Genomic DNA, 23,047 nt, shown 5'->3' with positions numbered 1-23,047 from the left:
CCTCAACATAAAAAGCACATGGAACTGTTGGAACAAGTCCAGAGGAGGGCCACGAGGATGATCAGGGACTGGAGCACCTCCCGTATGAAGACAGGCTGAGAAAGTTGGGGCTGTTCAGCCTCAAGAAGGCTGCGTGAAGACCACATAGCAGCCTTCCAGTATCTGAAGGGGGCCTATAAGGATGCTGGGGATGGACTGTTCATTAGGGACTGTAGTGATAGGACAAGGGGTAATGGGTTAAACAGGAAAAGTTTAGATTGGATATAAGAAAGAAGTTCTTTACTGTAAGGGTGGTGAGGCACTGGAATGGGTTGCCCAAGGAAGCTTGTGAAAGCTCCATCCCTGGCGGTGTTCAAGGCCAGGTTAGACAGAGCCTTGGGTGACTTGGTTTAGTGTGAGGTGTCCCTACCCATGGCAGGAAGCTTGGAACTAGATGATCGTAAGGTCCTTTCCAACCCTAACTATTCTATGATTCTATGAATAGCAGTCTTCTCATAAAAGGAGGTGTTTACTAGCAGGGGATTTAAGAAATGGCATTGACCACATCATTATTTCATTTCATCACAAAATAAAGCCAGACTTCTCTCATTAGCGCAAAATTAAAACACTAATTGCTTAAAATCAAGCAGAAGTCCTTAAATGGTGGAAATGTACTACTAAAATTAAGCTGTTGCAGTAGTTTAGGGATATTCTGCTTACGTGAAATTACTTTCCTGTACAAGGGAACCCTGTCCAGACAGCTGCAGAAGTTGCAGACTGCGGGCAGGGGTGCATGCCAGGGAACTTCCTTCTTCCACCCTGGTTATCGGGCAGCCACTCCCTACAGCAGTTGTGAACAAAAGGAAGCAAGGTTAGAAATCTGGTCAACAACCAAGTTGATCAGAAAACTCTCGAGAACGATATTCACACTACTGCAAGGTTACTTCTCAGGTGGGCAAGGACAAGCTGATTTTCACAGAGCTGGAGAAAGACTGCACATGATAGTTCAGTATGTGAAATGTGAGCATAATACAGTTAAGATGAAAAAGTTTGTACTCATAGAACAGATTTTAATCAGATGGGACAGTACAGGTCTTCCTACTTGAGAATTTTAAAATAAAACTCCCCAGTGGCTCCAATATCAGCACATTTGATCCAGCAGTAGAATACAAATACAGGCAAGGTTCCTACAAGAAAAGACACCTTGCATTGACCACTGACTCAGTGTGAGCAGGAGGTTACTGGGCCTTCTGGACACAGGTTTCATGCACAAGATCATACTGGTAGACACAGTTGGGACAAATTAAAAGCAAACGAAAAGCATGAAGTGAGACTTCATTTAGCTCATGCTTTATAAACTGTGACAAAGTTGCCCTTCAAAACTTCATTTTCTAGGCCTTTCACTATTAAGATTGTTAAGAACCTTTATTAACTTTCAGATACTAAAATGAGACACAGATATCCTCCTAGCAAGACATGGAGTAATGACAGATCCTCTTATGCTATTCCATGTAATCTTTTCTCTTACAGGAACATTAAGAGAAGGAACAGCAACCTAGACAAATAAGGCTGACTAAAATTACAGTACAAAGATTCTGATTGCAGGATCCTGTCCTGTCCCAAAGAGGAAAGCCAGTTCAGGGAAGTACAGTGGAATGTTTTGCCAAAGTTATCCAGCATAAGAAAGTTTACAGTTTTTTCCTGAACTACTTACTACACTTTACATGGTGTCACTCCAAAGGGTGAGCATTATTATTGCCAGTTTCAGAATAGGGTAAAATGGGTATTTATTTTTTTTCTTCTTCAAGTGGGCACAGAAAGAAAGAAAATTAATGTATTAAACAAGCCAGTGTAACTGTTGTAACAAAAGTGACATTTAGACATTGCTCCATAGCACAGTGAAAGAGACCGTGGCATTTCATTTCCAAAGCAGTTTCAATTTTAGCAGAAATTATGTGAAAAATACAGCACTCTGCACCCTAAAACATTGCATGCCTAAAAAGATCAAGCAGGGATGATGATTATAATGATCTCCAGGATGGACATTTTGGCTCTGCTTGTCTATTATTACCTGTTGCATTATTCTCAGGAAACATCTCTTCCTGACTTGACAAGATACTCAACTCCTGGTGACCAGAATCAAGGGATTTCTCAGTTTTAGTAAGGTCACAGACAGGCAGTTGTTTCTTGGTATGTTGTTCTGCTTCCTGCAGAGCTCTGGAAATGCAAGACACAGTCACTGACCTGAGAAATTCAAAGTATGAATTAATATTGCAACACTGAAGGAAAACCTATCTGCACAGATAAAAGGTATTCATTTGTGTATGCTGCAGAATAAAAAAAAAAAAAACCAAAACCAAAAAAGATAAACAGGAAAACCAACCTCTTTCTCCTGACCAAATAACATGTTACATTTTCAGAACTGCTGTTTTTTGTTTTCTACCAACCTAAGTGATACTTAAATGGAACACGGATTGTTCTGCTGACTTCCATTCAGTGTGCATTCTAGGAATTTTGTTTCACCTCCTTTTTAATATTATTTTGTGATGGAATATGCTAATACAAGATGACCTAATATTACTCTATCTAGCATAAAAGATCTGTAGAGTTTTCAACAAACTAAAATATCACATTTTAAAATAATTAAAACTATAAAGGTTACAATAGTAAATACTCAAAAGCATTCAGGTATAGCCACCACTTAGCTTCTGAATTTTGCTGTGAGGCCAAATTCCAGGCTGCAGTGATTAAGTTATCTTAAAATAACTTCTGTGACTTAAACTGAATTATTATTTTTAATATAGTCCACCCATTTAAGAAATTAGTACACTTTATTATCCACTGCACTCTCCCTTAAAAATAAACCTATTGATATCTTTGTGTGTCTCATCAGTACTTCATCTTTCCCTTCACTTTTCTCTTTTGCCTTGGAGCCTGAACCCTCTATATCTACAAACCTAGGGAGGAAAAGGGAAAAAAAAAAAAAAAGAAAAAGAGAGAACACAAATCAATTTCCAGAATGTCAGCAAGAGACCTACAAAGCACATGCACTGTTCCACCTTTCAGACTTCTCTGGCTGGCCTTCCAAAGCGGTAGATACTTCTGTGCTGTCCCTAGGCAGTTCTAGCAACAGCAAGAAAAAAACAAATTGTTACTTGGGTCACCTGGTTAATATACAAAGAGAAGTAAATGCAGTTCTGTAAATTATATCAAGTCAATCTTTACAGGGAAAAAAAAAATATCTTTGAACTATCAATGATAGCAACAAAAAAGACAGGATGAGGTTTTTAGCAGGGAGGGAATTCAGTATCAGGTTAGTTGAACATTCTGGAAATAAATTAGGAAAGAGAAGTGCAAGAATCAATGCCAACACCTGGACAGCTAAATGAAAACAAATTAACTACTCCAAATGAAAGAGAAAGCAAAATTCTTTTCTACTGTCAATGAAAACTACCAATACTGTTTTTCCTGTCAAAGAAACATAACATCCATAATGTACAGAAACAAGAATAGACAGAGCAACAAAACGACATCTAAGATCATCTTCACATACCATCCGTAGCATCATTCTTCACAAGTCCATCAGCTCCAAGGTGAAACTGATGCCTACCATCTCCTTCACTGGGCATGAAGTCACTCTCAAAGTCCTGGCTCTGTGAGAGCTCTAGAGCTCCAAACTGCAGCTGTGACATGTCTGTGTCTAACACCAAACATTCATAACAAATATATACACAAAACCAAAAAATAGAGCCATCTATCACTTTACAAAGGCAAAAGATACTTTTCTTGTTAGAAAGTATACTTAGGCTATTGCTGAAACTATGAATAAAGACTCTGATCTCAGCTGTACTAATTAAAAATACAGTAACAGAACAGGGACAGTGACCATTAACACAGAAACCACAGTTACTCAGCACAGTCTTACATAATGCCTCGAAGTACTGCAGCACATTTGGATTTCCCGATAGGAAAACAATCCTGGTGATACACAGCCTGTGCCTCAAAGCCCTTTGATGACAGCAACCATTATGCCAGTTCTTTAGTCTGCCATGAAAAAGACTGCATCTCGTAACAGTCACAATGCACCCATGCCTCTTTTAAGTCACTCCCAATATCCAAGACCCTTCTTAATAATATGAAATCACTGGGTTTGGTGGGGTTTTTTTTAAACATCAAAGCAAACATATCCGCTTCCATAAAACATGCCAATTTTCTGAATTATTTTAAGTGTAACTGTCCTCAGTCAGACTGGTGAAGCAGCTGAACTTAAAAACACCACAGGCGGCTGATGAGATTCACAGCTCCAAGAAGTTACCTTCTATACACGACGAACTAGTACAATCCTCACCATCACCTCCACCGCCTCCAGCCTTTCCAACGGCACTGCAACAGACACACTCATTCGCACCGCTTCGGTGGGTGCCGCAGGCCGCCTTCCTACAGCCGCCCTCTGTCCCGCGTGGTCGCTCCGCACCGGGCGCTCCCCCAGCGCAGCCGCAGCCAGCGCCTAGCCCATGTTTAAGTACGCCCGCGGCGACCGGCAGCAGTTTTACAGGGCGCGAGACCCCGGAGGCGGCGGCCTCGCCCCGGGATGGCGGCCCCCCGAACTCGCCCCCCCCCATCCCCCGCACCTGCGCTCCCCGCCGGGCGGCGGCACTTCCTCAGCGACGCTACCTCGCGGTCCGGCGGCGCCCAGGCGGGCAGCGCTCTCCATGGGCTCTGCAAGCAGCGCGCCGTTAACACGACTGCAGCCCCGAGGCGCGCCGCACCCCCAAGCACTGGTCTTACCTGCGGGCCGCTCCCGGTCCGCCTCTCCACCCGCAGGTGCCCGGCTGCCGGCACGACTGCGGACGATCTCCTGCAAAGCAGACGTACGGATCACGTCAGAGCCACGCCAGGCCGGGCCAGGCCGCGCCGCCCCGTCCCCCTTCAAAACGCTCACCAGCACGGGGCTCGGGCTCCGCCGGGCCGGGAGCCGTCGAGCAAGCACACCGAGACAGGCCTGCTCCGCGTCCTTTGCGCCCGCGCCCTCAGGCTGCGAATCCTCCACGATCAGGCGGGGCGTGTCCTGCTGCGAGAAGACGGGGTCCATCTGGCTGCCGCCACCCTCCATGCAAGGCGCCGCGAAAGGCGGAACGCCCGCCGGAGCTCAGCCGGGGCCCTACGCCGCCCGCCCGCCTCCCAGCCCGGTTGTGCCGCCGCACCGCGCCACGCTTCCCGCGGACGCCATCTTGGAGCGCGCCGATTGGCTGTGCGCGGTCCCCCCGCCCGCGCCGCCAGCGCCGTTACCAGGGAGACGCTGTCCCGGGCACCGCCAGGCGGTTCTGGCGCCGAAAGAGGCCGCGGCCTGGCCCCGTAAACGGCTTTTTGCGAGTTCTCGCGTGTTTGTTTTTCTGTTGTTGGGGTTTGGGCTTTTTTTTCCACTTCTGCACCTCTCTGTATTTTATACATGAGAATTCTACAGACCTTATTTAAAAACCTGCTGGAGAGCCAAAACCACTGAAGACTGAAAAAAAATCCCTGGTAATCTGGCCTGGAAGAAACTGTTACTATGCAAAGTTATAGACACAAGGTTGTATGTTCTGAAACAGTAAACAGGACTTGTTACATGAAAGGCCCAGTTTGCACATGCATGTTAAGAACATTAAACGATCTATAAGTAGTTACAGTTCGCACACAGGAAGGATGCTTTAGTGGTTGGTCGTTCAGTTCCCAGAAGATGCTCCCATAGGCTTTTGATGAAGTTGCTCATAGGCTTTTGCTAGCCCTCAGGAGAAGACAGACTTCATGTTCACAAAATATTTTATCCCAGGGAACTGAAAGGAGATGGGATCACGATGGCACATTTGGCAGTCTACAATCCTCAAGTGTCACAGAAGCTTTAGGACAGGCTTTTGCAGTTTGTTCAATTCCCTTCAAGCAGAATTCTGCTTCCATCAGAATGAAAGCATTTCAAATGGTCTTCCTTTATGTTCACTCTCAAAATTAAATAAAACGTAATTGTTTGTTTTGGCAAAATAGAAGGTAAAGCTGTCTTCTAAGCACAAGTATAGCATGACCCCTCTTTTTTTTTAAGCAAGTTTACAGTACTCCACTACTGATCCTTGCTGGACTTACTAGCAGGTTTCCAAGCCTGCTACAGTCTTCCCCTTCAATGTCTAAGAATAAGCTCCTTATTGAAAGAACATGAAACAATGATATGCTTCCTCACATCATCTTTTACACTTCTATCCTGCCAGCACCTCTTCTTCATTAGCTTCTAGCAAATACACATTCTTCAACAGTGCATTAGAAAGGCCTGCGTAAGCCAAGTCCTCCTTCGAACTCCAGATTTTTGTATGAAGGTGTTTCTATAATAGATCCAGTTAACTACTAACCAGGGGAAAAAAAGACAAAATTATTCCATTTACAACAACATGAGAAGCACGTGCAACTGGGCAGACATTTGCCATGCATTAGGTATCTTTGAAGAGAAAATGAGAGAGCAGAAAAAACAAAGAATGGATTTTGAGGAGCGGATGTCAATAAACAGGTAACTGTCAAATAAGATCTTGCAGGACAAAAGTTATGAAGAGAGCAGTTTCTTTTCTAAAGGCGCAAGTGCAAGCTATCTTAATGCAAAGAAAAGATAAGAAATTTTAACAGGAGAAGATGATTTGACTCTAGTAGAACAAGAAAACAGAGGAAAGGAAACAGGAAATCAGAACTGTATCAGCTGTCTCAAAGGATCGGTGTAAAAGAATGGCAGGACATACAAGGACAAAAATTAAAAAGGCCAGAGATATGAAGAGCAACAAGAGAATGATCTACAGGCATACTAGTAGGAAAGCAACAACTCTTAAGAATTGTTGGTCTGCTGTCCTGAAGGAACATTACGGGGTGGGTAATATCAAGAAGGAAAAAGCCTTTACTGTTTTTCTTTGAAATGGTTAACAGAAAATGGGAACTGGCTCAGCTAAACAAAGGGCATGATTTCAGCCTTGAAAAAGGGCTGAAACGAGTTAAGGAGTGCTCACCTAAGCCAGATATTTTAAAAACTGTTGAGTCTAGACTTCTTCCAAACAAATGTTCCTGGAAGTGTGAACAGTTACCTTTCAAAACTCATGGAGGATAATTAGGTATCTGAAGACTACAAGTGGCTAGCACTTCTGCTAGCCACTCTTTCACAAAATTCCCATCAAATCCTCGAAAACTTTGACGACAAATAATCAAACAAAATACCAGTTTGTGTCTAGAAGGTAATGGAGAGGTGATAGCACCAAATATAGATCTGTAAAGACAAGGCACATAGCATTGATCCAGTTTCTTCTCTTGTCACAGCAACAGGCTTTATAGACAGAAGTGGCAGAATAGCAATTTCATTATAGTAAGACTTTTACTAGTATCTGTTTGAGGTTCTCATAAGCAAACAAGGGAAGCATAGATGTGATGAAATTTTAGTAAGATAAGTAATAAAACTGTAGAATATCCATTCCCAGAAAGTAATAATCAGTTCTATGTCTAAACAAGCATAGAACTGTTTGAGTGAGGGTCCAAACATCAATGGGCTATTCCTATTCTGTTCACCTTTTTTTTTCATCACCTTGGTCACAAAACAAGGAGTAAACCCACCAGCAATATGAAACTGGTAGGACTGTAAGTAGTAGAAGAAATATTAAAAATCTTTGTCTGAAAACTTAACAAACTGCAATGAAGGCAAGAACAACATTCTCCAAAAGGAAAGAACTGACCACACAAGTTCAGGATGGGGCTGCTATGCTATGTGGCACTACTGTAAAACAAAGCAGCTTGGGGGAGTCATAGTGCCTGACAAACTAATCATGAGTTGGTGTCATACTGCTGCTGCCATAGAAGAAGGTGCAAATGGCAAGCATTATACTTATGGACAGTACGCGGATGTTAGATGCATACTCTACACTGGCAGGGCCTAAGTTAAGCACAACGTCTAGTGAAAAGATGGCAGAGAACTGGCTATGCAAACAGTCTTCAAAGAGAAAAAAAGACCTTGGGAAATAATTTGGTTTTCATACTCACAGTTTAGGAGACAAGTACTATAAATTTGTTTACATGAACTGCAAAAAGGTTTAAAGTAACACAAAACAGAAATAAGCAAAAATAATTAAAAAGTAAAGCTAACAAAATGCTGCCTCTGACATTCGGGTATTTTAAATATTCAGAATATTTAAATATTCAGAAACAGGTATAATTGATCTTGGTATGAAACAGGAAGTTGTACTAAATCATCTCCAGGATTGACTTCCAGTCTCATTTTTCTACAATTCAATACTGTTTCATGGACCTGCATAGGACACAATTGAGAACTCAGTCCAGGCAGTCAAATTAGCAAAAGCCAAGTATGCATGTGAGCTTTAAAGCTGACTGCACTTTTTGTTAAATTCGTCATCTCATTTCACCCCATCTATTTTTACACTAGGAAGAAGCAGCCTGCCTTCTTTATAATATACAAATCTTTGATGTCAATATCTCCCCTGAGTCTGAATGCTGCCTTTTTTGCCACTCTTACTGTAAATTACTAGTAGGCTGTGGCCACCTTTATCTAAGAAAGAGGATAGCAGAGCAAAATCAATCTTTGCTTCCTTTCCCTTCAAGCAAAACCTGTGCAGCACCAGCCTTTCAATAAAGAAAGGTGTGAAAGCTGAGTTTTTGTATTTGGAGTATTTTTCAGAATTTTTTGCATCTTACAGAATTTGCCATGGACAGTTGGAGCTGTATTTTGTTCTGAATACTCCTTTCCATTGTAGTCTACTAATTAGGATGGAAAAACCAAAAAAACATGAGTCCTAATACTCATTCTCATTTCTTCCACCATGAATCAATCTTTCTGTTTCTCACTGCGGTTCCAGGCCCCATCCTCAGATGGTGTTCATATGAAAAACACCAAATTCCACATCCTAATTTCAAGTGAGAATTACATACCTAAACCAAGATGCCTATCAAGATAGCTAAACTTAATAAAGGAGTAAGGATGCTACTTATCTCTGAAAATCTAAGTTTTAGCACTGTTTAGGGAAGCTGCTGGCAACCTATACCATTCAGGCTGCAAAAAAATCTTAGTAATATTCCATTTGTGTTCATTTTTTTATGCTTGTGATTTGCCTGACTGTTCCATGTACTCATTCAGCTGGGCTCAGTTAGGAGGAAAGATGAAACAGGTAAGAATTCTGGCCACTTAGCATTTAATATTCAATCGATTAAAAATCACCTTGGATTCAAAGAAGGATTGCTGCATCAGTACAAATTAATACCTTTGTAGGTCTGATAAACATCTATTTTAATTTCAAAGCTCTGGTTCACTGGAAATGACAGTGAATATACAAGGTAATTTTGTAGCACTTAGATCGTAGTCTTGATCAGAGCTGCAGTTGTTCCAAATTGCACAGGAGGCATTTGGTATCTCGCAACACCTACTGTAAGACAAAAGTGGAAGGAATAGGAGTACTGCTCTGATAAATCTCCCATGGGGTTAAATAGAAGAAAAAGTGCATGTGGTTTGGTCAAACTGCAGAGCTTAGCCCTCTGTTTCTCTTTCTGTATCTCAGAACACATCCTGGAAATGACAGTATAAATGGCCACATGGTTCCATCTCTACATGGAAGCACCATCAACACCCATCTGCTCCAAGCAAGGATAGCTATGTTCTCCACAGAAGAGATCAAGGCCTGAACAAAGCACAAAGTCCATTTAGGCAGTCACCTCTTTTCCCCTGCTTCTTAGAAGTGTCAAAGCCAAAATAACCTTATGTTTTACCTCTGTTAAACGCATTATACTCATTCAGATTCTGCCATAGATCTCTGGCTCTCAGAAGTATTTTTATTCATATAGGCATTTTTAGTTGGGGAAGGCAGGAAGTCATCATTCCAGGCTAAAAGGACTAGGAAACTGAAATTCTGTGGATTGTTCTTCCCATGGTATTACGAAGATCTTTTTTATGCTATTTTGAGCCTACTTTCTAAATCCATTTTTATAATGATCATTTACCTATGATCCATCATCCTTCACTGCTCAAAGGTAGTCCTGTTTGCTTTTGCCACCTCTCACTCCGTGATATTTGTCAGAACCTCTAATTTCTGTAATCAGCCCAGTCAGGTTCTGGTATTTTATGGGGGTGCCAGCTAGTGCTGCAGTGAATGAAAACAGAAACTTACACCATAACTGCCTTGCAGATATATTACATGGATCCAAATTGTGAATTTATAGGGAAAAGGAGTAACTTTGTAGGCTGGAAATCCCCATTTCACTGCCTTGTGCAATGCAGACACTAGGACTCAAGGCACCCACATTTTACCATGATCACAGACAACCGTGGTTCACATCAGAACAGAAATATTATTCTATCATTTGATGATACACACAAACGAATCACATGATAAAACCCCATCTCTTAATTGTAAACAGTCTTACCTAGAAATTCTAGTCTCTATGGTGCAGACCATGCTCGTATATGGATTTTAAGCTCTCACACAGTTCATGTGTCTCCTGTTTGTCTTCTCCTTGGCAGAAAGCCAGCTGGAGGAGCGTCTGCACTGCAGAGAAACGCTGCAGCTCTGGACAGCCACCACGTCAAAAACCAGCAGCAAGCACTGGGACTGAATCAACAGAAGGCACTCCCACCAGCTGGTATGAAAATACCTAAAAATCTTTCATCTTGTCACCAGGTTTTTTTTCCCTCCATGATCTACAATTGTACTTTTGTGAGAGAACTTACTGTACACTGGTGTTTATTTGCAGGTTTATTGCTTTGTTCATATATTTACCTGCTTCAGTGCAATCCCTCGAGACTAACTAAATTAATGCTTCTGTGCAGGTTATAACACACAGAAATAAATTAAACCTTTTTTGTGAAACAATTCTCTCTGATTACAAGATTTATTTCATATAGATCACAGCCAGTGGCATCACCACAATTTAATGGGTAAAAGACCTATTTATCTGCTGAGAACTAGAGCACATTTTGATTAAAGATCTCAGTTTGAGAAAACTCTGTAAGCCAGCAACACCAGTGGAGCCTGGATAGATAATTATTTTGGACTTCCCTCCCCTCTCCCCCCACCTTCTGTGATTGGCATTTTTCCTGATTATCTTTTGTCAGAGTCTTATGATGGTACAGATCTACACATGCTTGCCAAAACAGTGACTGTCCAAACCTTCAGAAGGCTTCAACTGTGTCCTCAACTCAGGCTTGATGGGTGCTAAGGAGCAAAATGAGACACAACACTGGTTTCTCTACCCATCAAGCTTCCTAAACTGCAGCTCACCTTGGTGGGAATCCTGCAGACTGCAGGGGACAGAATCCAGCACCATTCAGGGAATCTGCAAGTCGTTGCTGACTTGACTCTTGTGGTACAGTAGCTGTATTGCTTTTCCACCCGGCTGAGTCAGCAGAGGATTATCTCCCTTTCTTTGATAGAAAAGGCATGGATTTTTTCTGTCTGAAACTACTCTCTGGTGCTTTCCCTTGCTGAGCATGCAGAATTCTCATATGCTGTTTCCTCAGCAGTACTGCATTGAAGTGCCTCAAAGATGTGGCTCATGAGAACTGACTGTGACAGGGACTTGTGCCCTGAATCAAGGCCTCTCTGGTCATCCCAGATGTTAACTCCTGTCCACGCAACTGTCTATCACAGCAGCTGACAGCTCACAACAGTTTCGTGCTGGTGACTAGCAAACTTCAGAGGGATTTTTCTCTTATGTCTTGTTTCTGTAAATCGTAATCCTTATGGTTGAAGACAATTACACTTGTCTCTAATAGAGTAGGAAGAACCACCAGGAAGAGGCAAAGATCAGTCTTTTCTGCTTACTACCAAGTGATGGAGGAGGAAGAAGGGATGCAAAAGCTGATGGATGCCTGGGCATCTTTCAGCGCTGCGGGCTTCCGGATTTTTGCTGCGGGTTGCACGGTTTTACACGCGTTGGAACGCTTCGTGGCATGCTGCGTTCAGCCACTCTCACACTCGCAACCCCCCGTGAGTTGTTCTGACAAAGGTGGCGGGCCCGGCTCGGCCGCAGCGCGGTTCTTCACAGACACAGCCGACCGCTCCAGAGCTCACCGGGGGCCCCTGCGGGCAGCCAGCGCTGGGGCCGGGGCCGCTCGGAGCCGGGGCTCGGCCGGGACCCGGTGGCGCCGCCTCAGCGGCCGAGGCGGAGCCCGCGTACACGGGCGCGGCGACCGCTAGCGGTGGAGAAGGCGGAACCCCACGACCAAGCCCCGGTCTCCTCCGCAGTAGCGCAGGACCACGTGACTAGCTCGGCCAATCGGGGAGGGGTTCAGGGCTCTTTAAGAGGCTCGCGCCAGTCACGGTGCGCTGCAGCAGCGGCCGCCGGGGTTGCTATGGAGACTGTGGCCCGGCAGGTCGCCATGGAGACGGCAGCGCCTTGGTTGCCGGGCGGGCGGCGCCGGGAGCCGGGGAGGCACGCGCTGCTGGTCGTGATCGGGGAGATCGGGACGGAGCCGGAGCGGGGCGCGCTGCGCGGCGCCCTGGAGCGCGGTGAGCAGCGCCGCAGAGGGGTAGAAGCCCGGCTGCGCCGCCGCCCGGCCCGAGGCGGAGCTGCTGGTGCCTAAACCAGCCCTGCGGCACCACAGCCCCGCCGAGCAGCTACGTCCTCCTCCCGGAGAGGCAGCGGAGAGGGCCCGCGGGCGGCGGCTGAGGGAGGGACCGCTGCTCTGTGGCGGAGGCTGGGGGGGGAGGTGGAGGAGGTTTGTGGGTATGTCCTGGGGCCGCAGACCCGGGGAAGGGCCGGGGTTGGTCGCGGGGAGCCATGCTGGGCTCGGGCGCGCTCGCCGGCCCCCGGCGTGGCTCGCGCAGCGGTGTCGCAGCCGCAGGGTTGGTACGGCCGGTCTCTGAGGTGACCGGAGCCGCAGCTCCAACGGGGACGGGCCCGGTGGCAGATGGCGTCAATAACGGGGCGGTCCTGCGCCGTTCCTACAGGCGCTCAGGCCATACACTGTTGTGTCCTTTGTAGTCCTCAGAGCATTGTCTATTTGCATTAGTGAAATGTACTTGTGGCTTTGAGTGTCTTAAAGCTTGAAGACTTTTTATTGTTCTGAGTTCCCTAAGTGTCTATTTTATTAGTGGGTCAGTGGATTACACCTTACTTCCATTTTACCCCAAACATCTATTAGTTGGGTAATCTGTCTTGCCTGTTTACTGCAGTGCATGGGGACAGCTGCAAAACAGGGCCTTGTTGTGCTAAGGCCTCTCCCTGTCTAAGGAGCAACTATGTGGACCCCAGAGGCTGAGGAAGGATAAGCCACTGCAGTGAACTGCTACAGGACTGGCAGAGAGCAAGACAGCCACGACATAGTGCTGCTTTGTTATCCATGTTGGGGTAGTGCCTGGAGACACTGGCAGTTAGTCTTTGTGTATTCGATGCAGTGTTGTTTAAAAGCAAGGGGGAAGAAGGTGGCGAGTTGGTAGTTCTTGCTTTGTGGCGGAAAGGAGAGGTAGTTGGCTACATTAGGACCTGAACAGGATCGTGTTCTAATAAACGGCTTAGTACACCTCTTGAGAAATAATGTAAAAGCCCTTTGACTTTGCATGCACCCCTTCTCCCCATTTCCAAGACACATTTGTCTAAAAGAGGCAAGTGATAACATTTGTAACTATCGGCCAAACTATTCTTGGAGGTACTTCTATGTCTTTTTTCCTTTCAAACATCAACAGAACTGAGGATCAGAAGAGGTGGGTGTAAAAATATCAAATCTTGTCATATTTCTCCACTTCAGTATCTTTTCCATGAATCTCTGCTGGCAGACCAGCTACTTTGAGAGCAGCATTTTTTCTGTTTTCCAAGGACGGTTTTCTTCAGTAGTGTTAGGTCAGACTGGCCATTTGGCTTCTGACAGCCCCTCTTTGAAGGGGCTGCTCCTGCTTCCTACACAACAGGATGACAGTCTTTGCTTGGCACTTGACTGGTGTGCCAGCCTGCATCCTTATTCATTCTCTGAACAGTGACAGGCCAGACTAAGCTAATGGATTTCGCTCATTGATCTGCAGTCAATAACCACAATATGCCAATAACCTGGCAATGCCTGTTAGAGAGAAAAAAATAAATGCCAGTTTGCAATGTGACCTGTAATTGCCACAGCAGAACTAAGTTCTACAGTTAGTTTTGTCTGACCTGAAACCTTCTGAAATTCTGCTAAGAGCCACTTAAGCAATACTGGTAAGTTATTAGAAGTGAAGTGCTAAAGGAACAAGGAACCTGAATTTTGGACTCTCCTCTGTCACTGACTTGAAGTAGGACCTCCAGCAAGTCATATGGGACTTTTCCCCACTGTGACTTGGGAGAATAACTTTTGTGAAATAGACCAAGATCTGCAAATGGTAAGTTGCATATAAAAAGTAAGAATAGTTAAAATGACTGCAGGGTCTTGATATCCAGACAGCATATTACAATGTTGTAGACAGCTATACTTTTGATTCAGGGAGTTCAAGAAATGTGGAAATGGTGCACACATGATGATTCCTATTTCTTTAGCTTGATGGAGAGGCTTCATGTGAGGTTTTTGTGAGGGTAGAACAGGCTGCTGAGCAGAAGATTTTATTTAATCAGGAAGGAAAGCTGTGTAAGTAACAAAATGCTTTTGCCCTTCAGAAGAGTGTATTTCTGCAGCTTGGTAAGTATGGCAAGGAGCTTGTAGCCCTGACAACAGTCAGATTAACAAAATTGGCAAATCAAGTTGTCAAGCAAAGTTGATCCTAAGGCTTCCATACTATATATCTAGCTGGGATTTTCTAAAGGATGGAGAGCTAGGACTTGTCTTGTCTCTTTTCTGTTGCTGTGGCAAAAAAAACCCCAAACAAACAAAAAACCAAAAACAAAACAAAAAAACCCAAACAAACCCTCCTCCCAAACCAACAGTACACCACAAAGATTTATTATTATTATTATTGAATAAATCTCTTTCTCTGGCTGATTCAAAAAGTGCTTTCCGAGATTTCTTTCCACACCTTGGGTCAGGAGAACAGAACAGTGATTATCAGACATCATGGGAATCTGCTGGTCTCTATGTGTAGTGCCTCATAGGCAGTGGCATTGTGTATCTGCAGGCTGCTTGGACAATGCTTGTTCTAAAGTGCTGTTTGATAAATATTGGTTTTAGTTTTCTGTTCCTGAGTGACTTTTGTCCAGTTTAGAAACAATATCTGGATGGCGAGGTCTGGTATTAAGGGGAAATGCCAAATCTTGTAAGCCAATTACCTCAGCAGGAAATGAGAGAGTTCACAAGGTCGTAAGAGATGGAAAAGTGATGAGTGACATGGTACCTTACCCAAGCCTTGCACATGCAAAGAGCATAGATATTTAGAATTGTTATGGTGTAGTCTGTACTCCTGTATCAAGAGGCAGAGGATTCTAATCAGCAAGGGCAATGTGGCTCCTGTGCTATGGAATAACAAACTGGAGTTGTGGCAAATGGGGAGAGATAAGGAGTAACTTCAGACTACTTGGAGGGGGAAAAGTGTTGAATAAATTGTTGCATGTAATGTGAGTGGGATCATAATTTCACTGTCCCCTTTCCTTGCTCTGAAAGAGAATCTTATTCTTTCTGCATCCTAGAGGATGTAGCAGTACCTCAAATAGCATTTATTGCTGCAGTAGGACACCATGACAATGACACAGCAGCTAGAGTCAGCAGGATTGGCCCTGCAGAGTGCCATCTTGTTCCTGTCCAGGTTAGAATGCTCATCAATACTGCATTAAGATGCACTTATATTGGACATTTGCTTAAACAATCATGCTTTCCAGGAGTATAGCATAGGAAAAGATTCTGTTCACCTTCTCGCTCTGTCTTTTATAGGTTTCATTTGTTCCTTATCCTATGCCCAAACTGAAAGGAATAAATGTTCTATAACACTGAAGGTGGTGTTGCGTTTAGCTTGTTTGATTTTTCTTCTTTTTTTGTCCTTTTTTTTTTCCCCTGATGTTGAGAGGGCTCGCAGAGGGTTTTGTTGTGCACTCTGCAGCACAGACTGTCAGGTAATAGTCCAGGAATACAGCCTATGTGAGCTGTCACTAGAAAAGGAGACCAAGAACAAAGTTTGCTTGAGCTGCTGTAGGTTCTACAAAGCCTTTAGACTATTGAACTGTGTGGTGCAACGGTTACTAACTCCATCTTAGTTATGTGTGGAAAGCTGGAGCTTGTATCCTACAAGATCCTGTATCCCACCAGTAGCTTGCAGAGGCTGTTCCAAAACATGGAGTTACTGTGCTGGAGAACTAGAACTATAGTAACTGGGAATGGTATCTCTCAAAAACCAACATGCTTCACTTGATGGCAGATATCGAATGCAATAGAACTATGTATTTTATGCAAGAAAGGATATGTCTTCCAGAAGATGGTGAAAGGACTCTCAGTTAAGGACTCCAATAAACACTGGAGCTGAGATTCTTGTTTCAGTTAACTTTTAGAAGTCTGCGGCTTTTGGCCTTCATCTGTTCTTAAGCAGGCAGCAGCACAAGAGGCTGGACTAGTGGTTTATGCTGATACCCTGGTTTTGTTCACAGTGCCAAAGAATAGTATCACACCACCTGGGAGAGGCTCCTCCCCACTGGGATGTGAGATCTGTAATGTTTGATGTCGTCCAGAATGTACAACTGCTCACACTGGGGTCTGAAGGTGACTTCCCCAGTGTGGCATGGTGCCACTTGATCTGGGAGCAGATGCTGCTTCCTGCTGTGATATGAAGGTGATTAGCTTACAAAGATTATATAGATTAAAGAGCAAACTCAAGGGGTCTCAGTGGGATCAGGGGCTTTGAAGGAGTGATTAGGCAGAGCAAATTGGGAGGGGGGGTGGTTCTGACTTGGAGGATGTATAGGCTATAAAAGCAGAGAAGCTGGTGTCTCTGAGCTGTTTAGTAGTTTGACCATCTCTACTAGTGAACAACGCTGGATAATGCAGAAAATATAACCTAACAATCTATTTGCTTAGTTAGGCAGTAGCATAATTTAGGTAGTCTCAATCTCTTGTAGCTTGTTAGGTTCACTTGCATGAAGCCCAGGTTGAATGAAGACTTGCTCACTGTTGTGTACTTCAGGGATAAACGTTCTATGGAAGGTAAGCATTTTGTGGCCCTCTGCTTCTGAAGACTTCCTCTGTCCTAAGTATGCTCTTTCGGAAGAGCATCACTGGTCCTTGTGTGTCCTGTTAACTTTATCTCCACTTCTGTTTCTAGAGCAAATGTAACAGCTCACTATTCCTTTTCTTTCTTTTTTTCTCTTTGTATGGCAGGAATTCGTTCCTGGAACATTAACATTCTGACCTGTGACCTGAATCAGCAACTGCGACTCTTTGTAACCAGACACCTGGCTCAGTTTTCTTCAGAAGTCAAAGGTAAACTTTTTGGTTTATCACCATTAACTTTGAATTTTTCTTTCTGATTTGAACAAACGCAGAATAAAGTTGAGTGTGATTTAGAATGTCAAATTCAATTAGTGATCTTTTTTTTTGCCCAGGATTCTGCAGACATGAATACTAAAGAAGAAAAACTTAAGGATTTGCTGGATGCAAGGAATATAACTTAAGCTTATGTATCTTACTACTGTGAATAAATAGAAATGTGCTGTTTAAAAGCCTGTTAAGCTAGTAAGAATTTGTCAGTCTTCTTATTCAGGTGACACAGTATAGTTTTACTTTGCAAGCTATTTATTATCTATATCTTCCTTTGGGGTTTTAATATGTAGTTTTGTAGGCACAAAACGTGTTGCAAGTAGTGTGTAAGACTAGTAAGATGACTTTCTGAATTCCTCTTTTGAAGGCCTATCTCCCTTTCCTGTTAAGAGCAATGAATAAGCTCTGGATAGTTCAAGCTATAATACTTCAATATATGTTAAAGCTACTATAATAAGCCCAGAGGACTCTGTTGCAAAATCTTTTTTTGCATAAGGCTGTCTTACAATCCACTGTACATCTTGCAGTCTTGTCAAAGTGTCTGAATGTATTCTCCAGTTGGAAAAGCTGTTCTCCTAATGCATAGCTTTGAAAGAAGGTACCTGGACTCTTACCAAATATGTCACTGTCTGAGAGGCCTCAACTTCCCTGTGACTTTTTAATGCAGGGATAGAAAGTCTCCCTCCCTGCATAACAGTGTATGTTTGTATACACATGCTTAGGGGATTAAATTACTGTGTGAAATGTATCAATTGAAACACTCAGCAGAAGATCTGTCTAAATTTGAGGCACCTGTGTCTATGGTACAAATAGACTAAGCACTAACAAGTGACTGTGAATATAATATTTGCCCAAGAGTTGTTATAACTCGTGGTTGAAACATCTGGATAAACATTAGCTATGTGTATCCCTCACGTTTCTCTTGCCTGGTTCCTGAGCAGCAAGGGGTGATAAATAAAATGCCAGTCTATAAAGAAGCTTCCATGAGGGATATGGGGAATTGCAAGTGTTTAACAAGCTGTCAGGTCTACTGAGCAAATCAGTAGTAAAAGGCAGTCTACCTGGGAAGAGTCACCATTGGTTCTGCAAAGGTAAGTCCTGTCTTTCAAATGTCTTTAAGCTCTTTGAAGCAATCAGCAAACACACAAATGAGTGATTTAGTGTACCAGCCAAAAATGTTTAGGAAATGTAAATCCATAAAGTCTGTTTAAGGAAGCCTATTGGCCACAGAACTAGGGGCCAGGCTTTGGTATGCAGAAGTTAACTGAGAGAAGGATGGGTAGACAGAAGTTCTGATGTAAATAGCCAGCTCTGGCAGTGGAGGTGGATTGCCAGTTGAGTTCAACAAGGTACAAGCTGCTTAACATAGCAAGTTAAATGTTAAATGGTGATCAGTGAGGCAAGTTTGATAATCCAAAGTTACTCAGGACTCAGTAATGCTCGCTGCCCAAAGGAAGGAGGATGTAGTCCTGGATGGTGGCAGCAGCAGAACAGAGAAAGTCAGGAACAATTATGGAATACCTTGAACAACAACAAACTCTCTGTTTTATGGAGAATCTGGAAGCTAGCAAATGGTCCGAAAGAGGGGGAGGGTGATGTGAGGAGGAAGATGAACAGCAGTATCCAACCAAGTCAAGGTGAAATACTGAAGGCTTGTGTTCTCTTATATGGTGAGGGTAGCCTCATGTGCACTTTTGCACAGTTATCAGTTGCCACTGGCTGCCATAATAGTTTAAGACTATGTACAGTGCCTCTTTGTGCTGGATGTTAATTGTTCCTTACAGCCAAGAGGGACTGTCTCTCTCCAATACAAATTAATGTGGTGCTAGGTGAAGTACAATAATAGCTTCTCAGTGCAAGGGCAGTTTGCTTTCTGATACCTGCTGGTTTTGGTGTTCAGAGAAAACAGCTTCTCTTTCTGAAAACTTTTTTCTACACAAATATTAGCAGCTACTTTCAGTCTGACTAGGGCATTTTAAATAGCCCAACAGCCATCCCAGTGATCTTTCCTCTCAAATCATACTTTGTATTAGTCTTTGGATAAGCTGTTACAAATAACTAGTGACATAATTGAAAATCAAGCAATGAAGAACAATGTTGAGGTTGAATTTGATGGAACAAATGCTTGAAATAATGAAACATTGATGAGACACTTCTTGCCTTTGTAAAAGGATTATCAGAAATATTAAAATGCTTTCAAGTATTACCTTGCATATTCCTTTGCCAACTTAATTTTTTATGCTGAAAGCCAACAGGGTTTGTTTAACAGTCTAATAACAAGCTGCCTTTCAGACAGATGACCTTTAGGCTCTTGAAGCCTTTCATATCTGACCTAATAGAATCATAGAATAGTTAGGGTTGGAAAGGACCTTAAGATCATCTAATTCCAATCCCCCTGCCATGGGCAGGGACACCTCACACTAAACCATGCCACCCAAGGCTCTGTCAAACATGGCCTTGAACATTGCCAGGGATGGAGCATTCACAACTTCCCTGGGCAACCTATTCCAGTGCCTCACCACCCTAACAGGAAAGAATTTCCTCCTTATATTCAATCTAAACTTACCCTGTTTAGGTTTTAACCTGTTACCCCTTGTCCTATCACTACAGTCCCTAATGAAGAGTCCATCCCCAGCATCCTTATAGGCCCCCTTCAGACACTGGAAGGTGCTATGAGGTCTCCACGCAGCTTCTCTTCTCCAGGCCGAACAGCCCCAACTTTCTCAGCCTGGCTCCATACAGGAGGTGCTCCAGTCCCCTGATCATTCTCATGGCCTCCTCTGGACTTGTTCCAACAGTTTCATGTCCTTTTTATGTTGAGGACACCAGAACTGTACACAATACTCAAGTGAGGTCTCGTGAGAGCAGAGGGGCAGGATCACCTCCTTCAACCTGCTGGTCACACTCCTTTTCATGCAGCCCAGGATACGGTTGCTTTCTGGGCTGCAAGCACACACTGAAGCCGGCTCATGTTCATTTTCTCGTTGACCAGCACCCCCAAGTCCTTCTCCTTGGGCTGCTCTGAATCTCTTCTCTGCCCACCCTGTAGCTGTGCCTGGGATTGCTCCGACCAGGTGTAGGACCTTGCACTTGGCACGGTTAAACTTCATAAGGTTGGCATCAGCCCACCTTACAAGCATAACACACAGCCTTACCACAAACTGATGTCTTTGGTTTAGATATAATGCCTGTTGAGGGTACAGATACATCTGCCACAGCTCAGTGAGGGTGTAGCAAAGTTGCATTATAATTCCTGAAGGCAGCTATCTTTTTGGATGAGTACTTTTAGAATGCAATTAACTGAAACTAGGAGAGGAATCTTCTTCCAGCCTCTAGAACTTATGGGCAGCTACAAAGAGGATGAAGGGTTTCTCTTTACAAGGGACAATGAGCGCAAGTTGAATCAGGAAAGCTTCCAACTCAAGGTAAGAAAAACTTTTTTACTGTAAGAACAGTCAGTCACAGGAACAACCACCCCAGGGATGTTGTAGAGTCCCCATCACTGGAGGTTTTCAAGATGTGATTGAACAGGGTGCTAGATAAATACCATCTATGTTACTTTTACTATAAAAGTTGGACTAGATAATCTTTTGAGGTCCCTTCCAACCTGGGCTGTTCTGTGCTTCAATGAATTTGACTTGGCAAAAAGTCTTGTTAAAGAATAAGGATATTTACTAGTGTCACAAATCAGGTTGTGATAAGTTGACAAACCTGGTAAGCAAAAGCAAATGCACAAGTCCAGTATGCGCATCTTAGTCTCAAAGCTGCATTCAATCCTCCTTTTCAGTAACAAATAACTCATAGGTTAATGTTTGTACTTGTAGAAGTGGCTCATCATCTTCACGGAACTCGAATGCCCGAGTGATGGTTTGTGCCATATACTTTTTTCCACTACACTGCTTAGTTAGTTTTCAGTGATCGATTTCAAGTGTGTAACAGTAAATAAAACTGCCTTGTTTATTCAAATTGCAGATCCCAGATAGTGCAGATATAAGTTTGTTTATTCAAACAAAAGCTGTTCTAGATGAGGCAAAAGACCAGTTGTGTGTGACTTATATTACAGTAAGTGTTACCCACAGCTGTGGCTTCTTGCTAGAGATTTCTATAACCTACATCATCCAATGGTGGATTTTGTTCAGCTCTTGGCTGTTAGTAAAAGGACTTCTGTGTCTTAATTCTGCATATTTAAGTCATGAAAAATGTCAGTGGTTGACTCACTGCCCCCCCCCCTTCCCCCTATGCAATAACGATTCTTTGGGCTTTCATATATGATTTCCAGGACTTGAGCAATTAACTTTCCTGCCTTGTTTGTCTGCCAACATACTTCTGACCAGAGAAATGTAAAAGCAGGCATTTGTCATCTTCTGCACTGCTTTCTTATGTGCGTGAGGGTTATATCTGCTTTCATAGTAACCACATTGAGCATGACCTCAAAGATAGTTTGAACTGCAGCCTCCCAAAATAGTTTCCCATGCTGCAAGTGCAGCCCATGTTTCTTGTTGCCAAAGGAGTGTGACCAGATGAAGATCATCAAGTTCCAACCCCCCTGCCATGGGCAGGGACACCTCGCTCTAAACAATGTCACCCAAGGCCTCGTCCAACCTGGCCTTGAACACTGCCAGGGATGGAGCATTCACAACCTCCTTGGGCAACCCATTCCAGTGCCTCACCACCCTAACAGGAAAGAATTTCCTCCTTAGATCCAATCTAAACTTCCCCTGTTTAAGTTTTAACCCATTACCCCTTGTCCTATCACTACAGTCCCTAATGAAGAGTCCATCCCCAGCACCCCTATAGGCCCCCTTCAGATACTGGAAGGTGCTATGAGGTCTCCACGCAGCTTCTCTTCTCCAGGCTGAACAGCCCCAACTTTCTCAGCCTGTCTTCACACGGGAGGTGCTCCAGTCCCCTGATCATCCTCGTGGCCTTCTCTGGACTTGTTCCAACAGATCCATGTCCTTTTTATGTTGAGGACACCAGAACTGCACATAATGCTCCAAGTGAGGTCTCACGAGAGCAGAATAAAGGGGCAGGATCACCTCCTTCGACCCACTGGTCACGCTTCTTTTCATGCAGCCCAGGATACGGTTGCTTTCTGAGCTGCAAGCACACACTGAAGCCGGCTCATGTTCATTTTCTTGTTGACCAGCACCCCCAAGTCCTTCTCCGCAGGGCTGCTCTGAATCTCTTCTCTGCCCAGCCTGTAGCTGTGCCTGGGATTGCTCCGACCCAGGTGTAGGACCTTGCACTTGGCATGGTTAAACTTCATGAGGTTGGCATCAGCCCACCTCACAAGCGTGTCAAGGTCCCTCTGGATGGCATTCCTTCCCTCCAGCGTATCAACCAAGCCACACAGCTTGGTGTCATCGGCAAACTTGCTGAGGGCGCACTCAATCCCACTGTCCATGTCAGCGACAAAGATCAATACAGCCTTCGATATTTTGACAAGTTTATTTGGTTTTTATTAAGAAGTAAGGTCATTTTGTGTAATGCCATGTTCATTGGCATTCATTTTGTATTCTATTTGAATCTTTACTGCTGATGGGTTTTCCAGTCTTCTAAGACTTAAATGCCTGAGCACTGGAGCTCAAATTGCAGGCTGAGAGCTTCTTAGGCAGTCTCTTAGATGTTGTACAGAAATTATCTGTTTGTACA

General features: G+C 43.8%; 2 protein-coding genes and 2 long non-coding RNA genes across 8 annotated transcripts in view; 3 read left to right on the top strand and 1 right to left on the bottom strand.

The window, feature by feature from the left end:
- Positions 1–5,191, bottom strand: part of TP53BP1 (tumor protein p53 binding protein 1) — a 29,576-nt gene extending 24,385 nt beyond the window's left edge. The window contains exons 1-8 of one of the 4 annotated variants that reach the window (XM_061376650.1): positions 4,922–5,191; positions 4,768–4,837; positions 4,611–4,698; positions 4,295–4,362; positions 3,533–3,679; positions 3,039–3,102; positions 2,051–2,223; positions 700–820 (exon numbers count right to left, since the gene is read on the bottom strand). In XM_061376650.1, the coding sequence (XP_061232634.1) occupies positions 700–820; positions 2,051–2,223; positions 3,039–3,102; positions 3,533–3,679; positions 4,295–4,362; positions 4,611–4,698; positions 4,768–4,837; positions 4,922–5,092 (902 nt within the window). In that variant the 5' untranslated portion in view covers positions 5,093–5,191. The remainder of the gene's footprint in view (positions 1–699; positions 821–2,050; positions 2,224–3,038; positions 3,103–3,532; positions 3,680–4,294; positions 4,363–4,610; positions 4,699–4,767; positions 4,838–4,921) is intronic. The other 3 variants (XM_061376649.1, XM_061376647.1, XM_061376648.1) reach the window with 3 other exon arrangements.
- Positions 5,192–5,223: 32 nt separating this feature from the next.
- LOC133224832 (uncharacterized) lies at positions 5,224–10,847 on the top strand. The gene is made up of 2 exons (XR_009728957.1): positions 5,224–5,334; positions 10,499–10,847. It is a non-coding gene; the product is annotated as an uncharacterized LOC133224832 (long non-coding RNA).
- A 1,447-nt stretch (positions 10,848–12,294) lies between these two features.
- The window catches only part of MAP1A (microtubule associated protein 1A), a 48,581-nt gene continuing 37,828 nt past the window's right edge, over positions 12,295–23,047 (top strand). The window contains exons 1-3 of one of the 2 annotated variants that reach the window (XM_061376624.1): positions 12,349–12,485; positions 16,975–17,059; positions 17,234–17,335. In XM_061376624.1, coding sequence (XP_061232608.1) covers positions 16,993–17,059; positions 17,234–17,335 — 169 coding nt within the window. In that variant the 5' untranslated portion in view covers positions 12,349–12,485; positions 16,975–16,992. Of the gene's footprint in view, positions 12,486–16,974; positions 17,060–17,233; positions 17,336–23,047 lie in introns of both variants that reach the window. The other variant, XM_061376623.1, reaches the window with a different exon arrangement.
- On the top strand, positions 13,438–15,814 carry LOC133224827 (uncharacterized). The gene is made up of 3 exons (XR_009728956.1): positions 13,438–14,324; positions 15,559–15,674; positions 15,800–15,814. It is a non-coding gene; the product is annotated as an uncharacterized LOC133224827 (long non-coding RNA).

Source organism: Neopsephotus bourkii, unplaced genomic scaffold (genome assembly GCF_033783945.1).
Source record: "Neopsephotus bourkii isolate Nb327-2 ecotype Australia unplaced genomic scaffold, CSIRO-AGI_Nbou_v1 NB_1723, whole genome shotgun sequence".
Classification (NCBI taxonomy): Eukaryota; Metazoa; Chordata; class Aves; order Psittaciformes; family Psittacidae; genus Neopsephotus; species Neopsephotus bourkii.
This window is presented reverse-complemented; position numbering and strand designations above follow the sequence as displayed.